This window comes from Mauremys mutica, chromosome 13 (assembly GCF_020497125.1).
Source record: "Mauremys mutica isolate MM-2020 ecotype Southern chromosome 13, ASM2049712v1, whole genome shotgun sequence".
In the NCBI taxonomy this organism is placed as follows: domain Eukaryota; kingdom Metazoa; phylum Chordata; order Testudines; family Geoemydidae; genus Mauremys; species Mauremys mutica.
Genome location: NC_059084.1, coordinates 58,113,684 through 58,125,164, shown reverse-complemented (window position 1 = coordinate 58,125,164; position 11,481 = coordinate 58,113,684). Strand labels below are relative to the sequence as shown.

The window sequence follows — 11,481 nt, the reverse complement described above, 5'->3', positions numbered from 1 at the left end:
CACTTCATGTTTCCTTTGGGAAAGGGAGCAAAATAAAGGTTATAAAGAACCAAATGGACAAGGTGAATTTCAGGTTTTATAAAAAAAAAGAGATTTGAACTCTTGTGGAAAAGACACTGGCCTAAAAGCTGGCAAATCAATGGTCATTTTAGTGCTTTTCTATATACTCCTGCTGTGATCTGCAGCAAATCTCTTGAGTGAGGATTTTTGAAGCAGTCAAAGGATCTCTCATTGAATTTTGAAAGGTTTTGGTCACTTAACCCTCATGATCTTGGGAAAACTCCCAGCTATAATATTTCTGTCTCTCCTGCCTGAAAATTAAGTTGTCATTGTTTCCCTATCCCAGAGGAGGTTGAGAAGATAAATCCATGAATGTTTTGGAAGTGCTCAAATCTCGTGGGGAGGAATAGGAAAGTACATTTGGAGAGATTTTCAGAATTAATCAGATGACTCCTTAATTCACTGAAGTTCTGTGGAAATCCCAGCCTTGAGAGATGAACTTGATGGCAAAACAGACTTTGGCTTCACTGTAAGCAGATTAATTCCTCGTAATCCATGTTCAACCCATTCATAATAAAATTGAAGCTGTTTTATGTATTTATTTTGGGAGGTGATTTTTTGAGATCCTAGTCAATTTTTGTATGGTTGTAATAAAAGGCAGGAATGACAGAATCTCTCTTTCCATGAGTAATCCCACTGATTTATAAAAAGGGTGGAAGAATTAGTGCCTTAAATATAAATTATATCAGTCTATGGATGAATATATATGAATTATTTCTTCATAATTTCTTTTCTTGGAAGATTGCAGGGGTTACATTTGAGAGCTTTTACCTTTATACAGAATATTATCTGTCTTAATGCAGGTCAAATTAAAGGGACTTTTGCCTGAATAAGAATGGAGTAAAGTCTTAATAAGAAATGTAGGACTAGGTATTTTCTTTGAGCTAAAAGCTATTTTGACAGTAGTTAGATATTCACATTTAGTAACGGATTCTGTCACCCTTACATCATGGATCCACTGATAACAGTAGATTTTTTCGTTTCGACTGTATTATGCTTAGAATTGTAAGGGCATTTCCAGATTGTCGCCACAGATACGAATCTCTTCCATCAGATGAAAGGTAGATGGGGTTTGGTCACTGGAAGCCCGGACAACACCTAATGATATTCAGGTAATTCTGTGATGAGGCAGAAATTTCTGCAGTTCTCTGGTTCTGCATAAGAGTTAATTCTGTATCGGACTATATTATCAGAGCTGTGACTTCCACTGGTGCCCAAATCCCATTGAAGTGACTGAGCTAGCAATTGGCAGACTCTGCCGAGTCCTGGAGGTATTATGAGAGACAAAACCTTCCGGTTTTCTCCTTGAATTCTGTCTTTCCTCCATTTCAGCTCCAAGCTCCCCAGTCCAACCTCTCTCCTCAAAGACCTCAGAGCTATTAATGAATTTGCTGTTGTGAACACAGTAAATACGAGGTTGTATTAAATGGCTAGCTCTGAATAGGGAAGTTAATTATCTCTGTATATGGAACTGGAGAAAATGGTGCAGAGAAGAGATAAAAGATTGATTTCATGTTTCACTGTGAAATAAGGGAGATTTTGTTTATTTAGTGTACATTTATTTAGTTTATTCGACAGAGGGTTAAGAGATGGTTTAATCATGTCTGTAAAAGCCTGGTAGCAGAGGTCATTAGTCTTTTTTTTGACAACATCACACTGAGAATTTGTGACCCCACAGTTACCCTCAACTCATGTCAAAAAGCTGGAGACATGGCAGAGAAGAGCTACAAAAATCATGTCGGAGCTGGAAAAAATGCCTGAGTGTGCCAGACGTAGAGAACACAATCTGTTTTTTTTATCAAAAAGAAGATCATGTGGGGATGGGGAGAAGGGGAGGTGGGTGACTTGATCACAGACTATAAACACAGAGAATATTCTGGATATGAAAGGCATCTTTATTTTTGCAGAGAAAGGCATATCAAGAGCCAGTGTCTGGAAGAGAAACCAGACAAATTCAAATTAAAAATCAGGCACATGCTTTTGACAGTGAGAGTGCTTAACCATTGGGATGAAGTGCCCAGGGAAATGGTGGCATCTGTCTAAATAAAGACAGAGTGCCTTTCTTGAAAATACTTTAATAAAACACAACTTTTTGGGCACAGAACAGGGTTAATGGGGTGAAATTGTCTGACTGTCATTATACAGGAGATCAGGTTAGAAGATCAAATGGTCCATTCTGGCCTTGAAATTTGTGAATCTCTGTGGTTTTGTTACAGTGGAGGGTTATTTAATTTCTTAGATTCACAGATTCCAAGGGCGAAGAATTAAGAACTAAATGAAAGAAAGGGTTGACATGTAAGATGGTCTTTCTAACTTCTTGACTCTTACAGTATTTATGGTTATTGTTTGCCATGTTGGTGTTGGTTTCCGATAGCTGCTTTTTTCACTAGCTGGCTCATTTCCTGAGTGACGATCTGCTGGATTATGGCAATTCTTAGCTATTGCTGATGTCTCTGGGTTGTCAGTCTCATTGGTGGCTGGCTGCCAGGGAAGGAGAAGTGCTCTTTCATCCGGTCCTGTGGCTTCTGCAGACAAAGGTGTAGTAGCATAGTGCAGTGACTCATCCCTAACAAGGCTTCTTAAAGTCCATTGTCTTTGCTTTCCCCTCCCTCCCATGTCTCCACCCAGGAGCCTCAGGACAAATCCAAACTAAGCATTCCCCCCAGAGTCACTGGGCTTTGCAATCAACAAGGTTAGATCCAGACATCTGTAGCAAAATCAGGAGGGTTGTAGAGTGGTTTATACCCATGAAAGGAAACTCAGGCACACAGTCTGAATCCTAAGACATTCTTTGAGGGTGTTTGCCCAATTAGATTAATTGGATTATTTTTTCTATTCCCAGAATGGATTAATTTAACTCTGAGAATTAGGTGTTGAGTTTGACAACTTGTCTTCCTTGTCTCCATTGAGCATGATCACATATTCACTGAAAACCGGGGACAATTAAAAAAAATAATTATTTTTCATGGAAAATTTGAAGTTTTTTTAAAAAATACATTTTGCTTTTCAGTAGTCTTAAACTGAAAAATTTGGCGCTCAGTTTTTCAATGAACATTCACCAATTTTCTCAGGGGTGAGGGGAAAACCTTTTATGTCCAGCTTTAATAGTCCAGAGAATATGATGTGTAGGATTGTCTTGTTTGGCAAATTTCATTCAAAGTATGATTTGCATTTCTATATGAATATAAAATGGCTATACTGGATCAGATCAATGGTCCCTGTAGCCCCGTGTCCTGTCTTCAGACAGTGGACAGTGCCAGATCTTCAGAGGAAATGAACAGAACAGAGCAATTATCGAGTGATCCATCCTCTTTGTTATCCACTCCCAGATATATTTCAGTCTATGTCTTTGTCAGGGTTCCCTCCCCACTCTGAACTCTGGGGTAGAGATGTGGGGACCTGCATGAAGGACCCCCCCAAGCTTATATTCCACCAGCTTAGGTTAAAAACTTCCCCAAGGCACAAATTCCTTTCCTTGTCCTTGGATGGTATTGCTGCAACCACCAAGTGATTTAAACAAATATTCAGGGAGGGACCACTTGGAGCCCTATTCCCTCCCTCCCCCAAATATCCCCCCAAGTCCCTTCACCCCTTTTTTTGAGGAGGGGGTCTTGAGAATAATATATCAACTGAAAGGTTAACAAAGTGATCACAGACCAAATCCCTGTTTTTTAGGACACTGAAATCAATCAGGTTCTTAAATCTGTAAAATCAGGATGGAAGATAACTTTACAGGGTAAATAAAAATATTTTAAACACAGAGGATTCTCCTCTAGGCTCAACTTCAAAGTTACAAAAACAGGAATAAACCTCCCTCTTAGCATAGGGAAAATTCACAAGATAAAAGAAAAGATAATCTAACACATTTCCTTGCCATTACTTACAATTTCTGTAAATTTTAGATGCATTAGTTCAGGATCTTTTTAGGAGCTGGGTTACCTACTTGGTCTCTCTTTTTCCCGAGAGGGAACCAACAAAGAGCACAAACAAAACCTCCCCCCCCACCAATTTTAAAGTATCTTCTTTCCCCATTGGTCCTTCTGATCAGGTGCTAACTAGGTTACTGGAACTGATTAACCCCTTACAGGCAAGCGATTCTGTACCTCTGGCCAGGAGGGATTTATGTTACTGCATACATAAAGGTTGTTACCCTTCCCTTTATATTTATGACAGCCTTCTTTCCTCTCACCCAACAGCAGGACCTATTCTGTCGATCCTATATATTCTGTGCCTGGTATTACCATGTCCCATTGATTATCATCATTCCACCAAGTTTCCGTGATGCTTATTATGTCAATATCCTCCTTTAATACCACCCGCTCAAGCTCACACATCTTAGTATTTTGACTTCTAGCATTTCTGTACAAGCACTTATAAAATGGATCAATATTTAGTTGTCTGCCTTCATGTGATGTAATTGAATGGGACTTTTTTCATTTGACCATTTCTCTTCAGCTCTGAACTGTACTTTATCAACTTCTACCCTCTCTTCTCTTGCCACTGAACAGAATGGGAATGCTACGGCAACTGTAGGCTTAGGAGCAGTAACATTTTTAAAGCTCTAATTGGACCACCTCACTCATCCAGCCTAGTAGTTGGGTCTCACCGATATTATGCACTGCTCAGCATGCATCAGTGGCTGCTGGAATGTTTTCCTCCTCAGAGATTGATTCTTTTCATGACACACTTTCACTTGCTCTTCAAAGTCCACTCCCGAGTCATCCTGAACTTGCCCAGGTGATCGCTAAACCTCTTGTTGCTTCTTTCCAGGTTGCTGTCGTACGGCTTCCAGAGAAGGAAAGGATGGGCCGAGCAATCAACAGAGAGGCAGAGCTGGCACAGAAACCCTGTTGAAGTCAGTTGGACAATGTGGGGAGAACACCCTAGCTTTCAGACTCTCAAAAAGCCCTGAATTGCTAAAATTTTGAGGGGTGTGGACTTTTCCCAACCAGCTAACGTTCATGTCAGTAAATCACCCAGTAGGGTTCACCACATCCTCTGTAGTATGGAGCAGTAACCCTTGTCGTTTATGTACTCAAAGTCTAGTTGGGGAAAGGGATACACAATAACGACTCAGCATTTTTAGTGGAGTGTAGTGGGGTGGGGGGCTCACCCCTGCGGCGCCTCCTGCTGGTGTCCTGGGAATTAGTTCTTCTTACAGCCTTGGAGCACCCTCTGCTGGCCGGTGTCCCACTGCTGCTTGGCCCGCGTGTCCCTCCCTGGACTCCAGTGCCCTGTTATCTGGGGTGCTGCCCCCTGGCAGCACAGACCTCAGTTTCAGGGTCTCCCCTCCCCAGGAAACACCCCCATCCCCTATACCCATCTTGCCTCAGTCGTAGGCTACTTCCAGTCACCAACGAGCCCTCGCTCCCTGGGGCAGACTGCAGTATAATCCACTCATCACAGGCAAGGTTGGGTTTGGATATGCTGCCTCTGCCTAGCCTTGGGTTGTCCTCTGCAACCCCAGTACCTGTTTGGCCTTCCACTAGGCCGCAGCCTGGGATATTCCAGGCCTGAGCTCCCCAGCTCCCGTGACCTTCCCTCAGCCCTGCTGCACTCCAGGTACCTCCTTTAGCTCTCCATCAGCCAGGCCTATCTCCCTCCACAGCTAGAGGAGACTGTAACTGACTGCCTGGCTTAGAGCCCTTTTATAAGGGCCAGCTGTGGTCTGTTTGGGGTGTGGTGTCAAGCTGTGCTGCTTCCTCAATCAGCCTTTGCTTGCTGCTATGCCCTGCCACAGCTCTCCCAGGGCTGTTTTAAGCCCTTCAGGGCAGGTGCAGGTGACCACTCCACTACATGGAGTTTTAGAATTCATCTATTATTTCCGGACATTGCCCAGGTTTTCTACCCAGAACAGTAAGACGTTATTTCTCACCTTGCATACCTGCATGATGATGGAACCCAAAACTGATTTTTCAGTGTCAAACTGATTCCCCACTGACCGATAGAAATATGAGGTTGCACAATTTCACGTGGCAACATGCATTCCTTTCTCCACGGTATGGACAATGCTCATCTCATGTCTGTGCACTGCAGATTTTTGGTGAGCTTGGACCTTAGCTCCAGGAATGTGGCTTTCTACATCTGAAAGTCCTGGATCAACTGCTGGTCATCCCAGGTGTGCATCATAACACAGTCCCTGCACTTGGTGCTCACTGGATGGGCCCCAAAACAACTCTCTGCTGAGTGCACCTGGTCTTGGAAAGTTGTACGGGTGTATCCACAGGACTGTCCGCTCATCCTCAGGTGACTCTATCTGAGCACAAGGGCCTTGCAAATAAAACAATTGTTTTCTCTATACATAAAATGGGTAAGAGTGCTGTGTTTCTCTGCACTGCTTGCATCTTTGCAGTGGACAGTTCATACACTGGGCATGAGAGCAGCAGGCTATTTTATGGCACAGAGGGAATTGTCATAATTTCCCCTGGATTTCCTCAAGTCCAGGGACAGCTCTAGGCATTTTGCCGCCCCAAGCACGGCAGGCAGGCAGACTTCGGTGGCTTGCCTGCAGGGGAGGTCCACCGAAGCCGCGAGACCAATGGACCCTCCACAGGCAAGCTGCCAAAGGCAGCCTGCCTTCCGACCGGCAGAGCGCTCCCATTGGCTTGCCACCCCAAGCACGCGCTTGGCGTGCTGGGGCCTGGAGACGCCCCTACTCAAGTCTCTGAGAGACATAAGGGTATTCCACAATTCACTGTGAAAATCTCCCACAAGGTAACATGCTAGAAGGTGGCATGGGAGACACTGGGGTTCCTACCCAGAGTACAGCACATCTTTTCTCGATACACCCTAATGCTGTGTGGACACAAGGCATCAACACAATTGACCAAACATGAATACACTCCGTTCAATTAGTTTTGTTCGTGGTAGATCTGGTGTAGAACTTGAATTCCCATTCCGTGAGAAATTCTGAAATTTAAAAAAAGAAGAAAAAAAGGAATTGTTACTTGCTTGTGGGCCAATTCCACACCCCTTACTCATCAGAACTACTTGCATCAATAAGTCCTACTCGATGGGAGTAAGAGTTGTGGAACTGGTCACACAGTTGGATTCACCAGGCATGTTCATTTGAGGAGAGTAGCCAGCATCTTTATGGAAAGAAGACTAAACACACATTCAGTTCACATGAGCCCTATATTTCAGTCTGGGGAATCATTGTAATCCCAGAACAAAGCAACAATAAAAAAAATCTATCTTGAAGTTTTGAACCTAATGAAGTACCTGGGGACCATGTCCCAGAGGTTCCAGGAACCAAGCAGAAATACTCATCTTTGAAGTCAGTGCTCATTGTTCAGAGGTTAGTGAGGAGGAGATATTGCCGGGATAAAAGTGACTTTACTGGGTTTTGATAGAACCCTAACAGCCACAATAGTTTTGGTCCTTGAGTCTGAGGTGAAATTTTTAAATTCCAGCTTTCAGCAACTTTAAAGCAGATTAACTTTGGAAATACTTGAGCTGTGTTATATGTAGCTCTGCTAATCCATTGAGAGAAGAGAGCATGAGGTCACTATTAAGGTTCTGCAAGTTGAATGAAGCTGGGGTATGTATTGATTTCAGGCTTCTGTTGGAGATCAATCTAAAAGCCTTATGGAATGTCATAGTCAATTATCAACAGTGCTGTCTGCAATGTGATGATAGCAAGGAATACAGAAGACTTTTCTTTCAATTCTGATTTCAATGCTTTTAGGTTCTGGTTGGTGGGGAGCGCCCTGGCACAACTTGAAGTGTCACAAACTTAATTTTTTATTGTGTTTGTTATTATAAGAGCCACTCTGAATTTTTTCACCTACTGAAAGTTTACAGTTTTCATTGAAATACTGAAAATGTTCAGTTGAAAACTTAATTGCAAACTGGGAAAGGGAGAATGGTTTTCTAAAGAAAAATTGAATTGTTTTGAGGAAAGCAGACATTTATGTGAATATTTTAATTTAATTGAAAGTCCACTATTCTGCTGATAAAAAATGATGACTAGGCTTAATTATTACAATTGTTACAATAGCACCAGAATCAAGGCGCAGGGTCACATTGTGCTAGGCTCTGTGTGAAAATAAGAAAGAAAGAATTCTCCTGATGAATTCAAGGGGGATTTTTTTTAACTAAAGTGAGAGGAGAAAAACTGGAAGCTGGCATGGAGAGGAGACTGGACAAGGAAACCGGGAGCTAAGAGGTAAACTGAGACTAACTGGGCAATAAAACTAGTGTAGAGAGTTGGGAGGGAGACTACATGGGCAAAGAGAGTAGGACTGGATGCCAGAGAGGGACATGAAGGGAAGGGTGGGGCAGGTGTTGCTAGCCGGTAGGTGTGGGGATCAGATGAGGAGCTGGGGAGATACTGGGACTAGCAGAGCAGGAAGACTGGGGCTGATAACCAGTAGAACAGGCTGGAAGAGGCAGGGTAGAGAAATCCAATGAGGATTCTGGGTGAAAGGGCAGAACCAGCACTGGCTGGGCAAAGAGACAGGCAGAAGAAATGAGATGGGGGGGCAGAGGGAAGATAGTGAGATTGGATGAGGAGCCTGGAGAGGGAGACTGGGACTAGGAGCTAGTGGGAAAGGGGAACTTAGACAAAGGGTTGAGCGAAATTGGTTTTGGTAGGAGACTGAACTGGGCTGAGAAACCTGAGGAGAGGGGACTTAGACTGGCTCGATGAGGAGAATAGGATGAGACAAAGAGCCAGACTTGGGGAAGCGTCAGGATTGGGACAGTGAGAGGTTGGGGCAGAATAAAAATCCCTCATCTCCAGTGCTGTGAAAACAAATTCACTGATGATTGTGAAGCACTCAGATACTATAGTGATGGGCACTACAGGAAAGCTCCTGGGGGAATTAATTCTCTCTCCAGAGCAAGGTTAGAATCGTGTGCAGTTAGCAAGTCTTGTGGCCACTCACTGAACAATAAAGACAAAATAAAATATTGAATAACAGTCCGGTAAGTGAGCCCCATCCATCCTGTGCACTGGATGAGGGAGAGGTACTATGGAAATAATAATATGTAATCAGGTTATTAAAGACGCTATCAAAATTAGCCTTGGCAGAAAATATATTTTTTTAATATAATTTCATTGGATATTATCAATGTTTATTTATAAGCCTTTTTTCAATTATCAATTTAAATTTTCACAGTTAAGTGAAATTATAGAGGCTCAAAGAATGAGGATTAGAAACTAATTATTTAATGACAGAACACATTGAGATATAAAAAGTTAATGCTTTATAACCGCTAAAGTGAGTGTCACATGTCAACGTGTACAAAAAATATATCCTTAAATCAAACTCTAGTAGGTTCTCCAGCAGTGTTTTTCTGACTTTTCCTGTCTGTAAATTGCAATGGTTATTGATGGAAATGTTTTTTCATCAACGTGTGTGTTTGCTGTCGAGTACCTCTAAAAATCCAGTCAGTCCACGTCTAATCATAATGTGTAAGTACAAGGTGGTGAATGAAAGTTGCATGGGCAACTTTAATCCTGGCATTTCGTAACGTTGAATGAGACAGAGTTATGCTCTAGTTCAGTCACAAACTCTTGGGCTTGATGCATACTAAATCCTAATCTTGCTCCCTTTTAACGTCTTACTGTTCTGGGTAGAAAACCCTTCAGTCCACGGGGAGTCCCAGGGATCTCAGTGACTGAAATCATGATAAAAGTAGCAGAATCTTGACCTTTGTGGGAAAAATCCCCTCTTGTAAATAATTGATATATGATAAAGTTAATAAATTGGTGTTCTATTGCAGAAAAGTCAACATTTCTAACAGAAATTAATGACATTTCCTGTGGCTCAGTCCACTTTTGTCTAAGGCAAGGGGAAACTTGCATTCATTTTCAATGGAAGTGAGCTACAAATGGGGCTTGTAGCCTGTTGTATACTCCTTAGAAATTTTATTCTTATTTTAATGCGTATCTCATTACTTTCCCCAAGGAAATGGAGACAATGAAAGAGAGAAACCACACAGCACTGACGGAATTCATCCTGCTGGGGTTTGGAAGTGGTCTGGGGCTCAAGGTGGGCCCCTTTGTGGTGTTTCTGGTGTTTTACATGACAACCATGCTGATAAACACCATCATGGTCTTCCTCATTAGAGTCAACTCTCGCCTTCACACCCCCATGTACTTCTTCCTCATGAATCTGTCACTCTTAGACCTCTGCTACTCCTCCACCATCGCCCCCAAAGCCATGATCAGCTTCCTAGCAGGCAGCAAAACCATTTCCTTCATTGGATGTGCCACCCAATTCTTCTTCTTCGGTCTCTTTGCTGCTACCGAGGCTTTCATCCTGGCAGCCATGGCATATGATCGATACACCGCCATCTGCAACCCACTCCTGTATCCCATCGCCATGTCCAAGCAGGTTTGCATTCAGCTGCTTGTGGGTTCCTATGTTTGCAGTGGTGTAAACTCCATGGTGCAAACAGTCTTCACCTTTACACTGTGTTTCTGTGGGTCCAATGAGATAAATCACTTCTTCTGTGACATTCCAGCCCTGCTAAGCCTCTCATGCACCAACACAGACATCAATGAACTGGTGATGTTCACTTTATCTGGCCTCATCATCGTGAGCACCTCCATGGTCATTCTTGTCTCTTATGCCTACATCATCTCTGCCATCCTCAGGATTCGCTCTGCTGAGGGCAGACGCAGAGCCTTCTCCACTTGCACCTCCCACATGATGTCCGTGAGTTTATTTTATGGCACTGTTACCTTTATGTATACCCAGCCCAGTCCGCTATCTGCTCCAGCTCAGAGCAAAGTGGTGTCTGTGTTTTATACCCTGGTCATCCCTATGTTGAATCCTCTCATCTACAGCCTTAGGAACAAGGATGTGAAAGAAGCTTTGGGAAGAACCATCAGCTCAGTGTTTCTAAAATGAACCTTCTCTATGAACACTGAGCTAAATAATCCTTTGGATTATGGAAAGACGAGTACTGTAATAGTCATAATCTATCTATCTAGCTAGCTATCTAGCTAGGTAGCCCCATACACCCCCTCTAGCTATCTATCAATTTACCTATATATCGATCTAAACTAGCAGTTCCCATTTGTATTTGTCTCTCTCTCTAAATTTGTACACCACTCCCAACACTAGTGTATGCCATTATAAGAATGATTTAAAAAATAAATCTATCAACCCTCTGTGTTTCTATGTTACATTTTTTCACACTGTTATCTATTCCTGTACCTTAGAAATGCATCTGATTTGGAAATATAGATTCAAACACCCCTGAACCTTGGGGAGTGTTTGAGATCTGTGTCGGAATTTCACCACTGGTCTATCAGCACTGATCCACACACTGGAACTCAAGAATAGTCTCTTGGCTTAATGTGTGTGTGTGTGTGTGTGTGTGCGCGCACGCGCCGAAAGGAGGTAAGGTAGTATTTTCAGAAGCACTCAGTGTTGCAGTCAATGGCCATTATATCTCTGGTTTCAA

At 42.7% G+C, this 11,481-nt stretch overlaps 1 protein-coding gene across 1 annotated transcript; it reads left to right on the top strand.

Annotated features, from left to right (window-relative positions):
• Window positions 1-9,977: 9,977 nt before the first annotated feature.
• On the top strand, window positions 9,978-10,922 carry LOC123348680 (olfactory receptor 1009-like). Its single transcript, XM_044986280.1, has one exon. The coding sequence runs from the start codon at window positions 9,978-9,980 to the stop codon at window positions 10,920-10,922; it is 945 nt and encodes a 314-aa protein (XP_044842215.1).
• The last annotated feature ends 559 nt before the right edge of the window (window positions 10,923-11,481 follow it).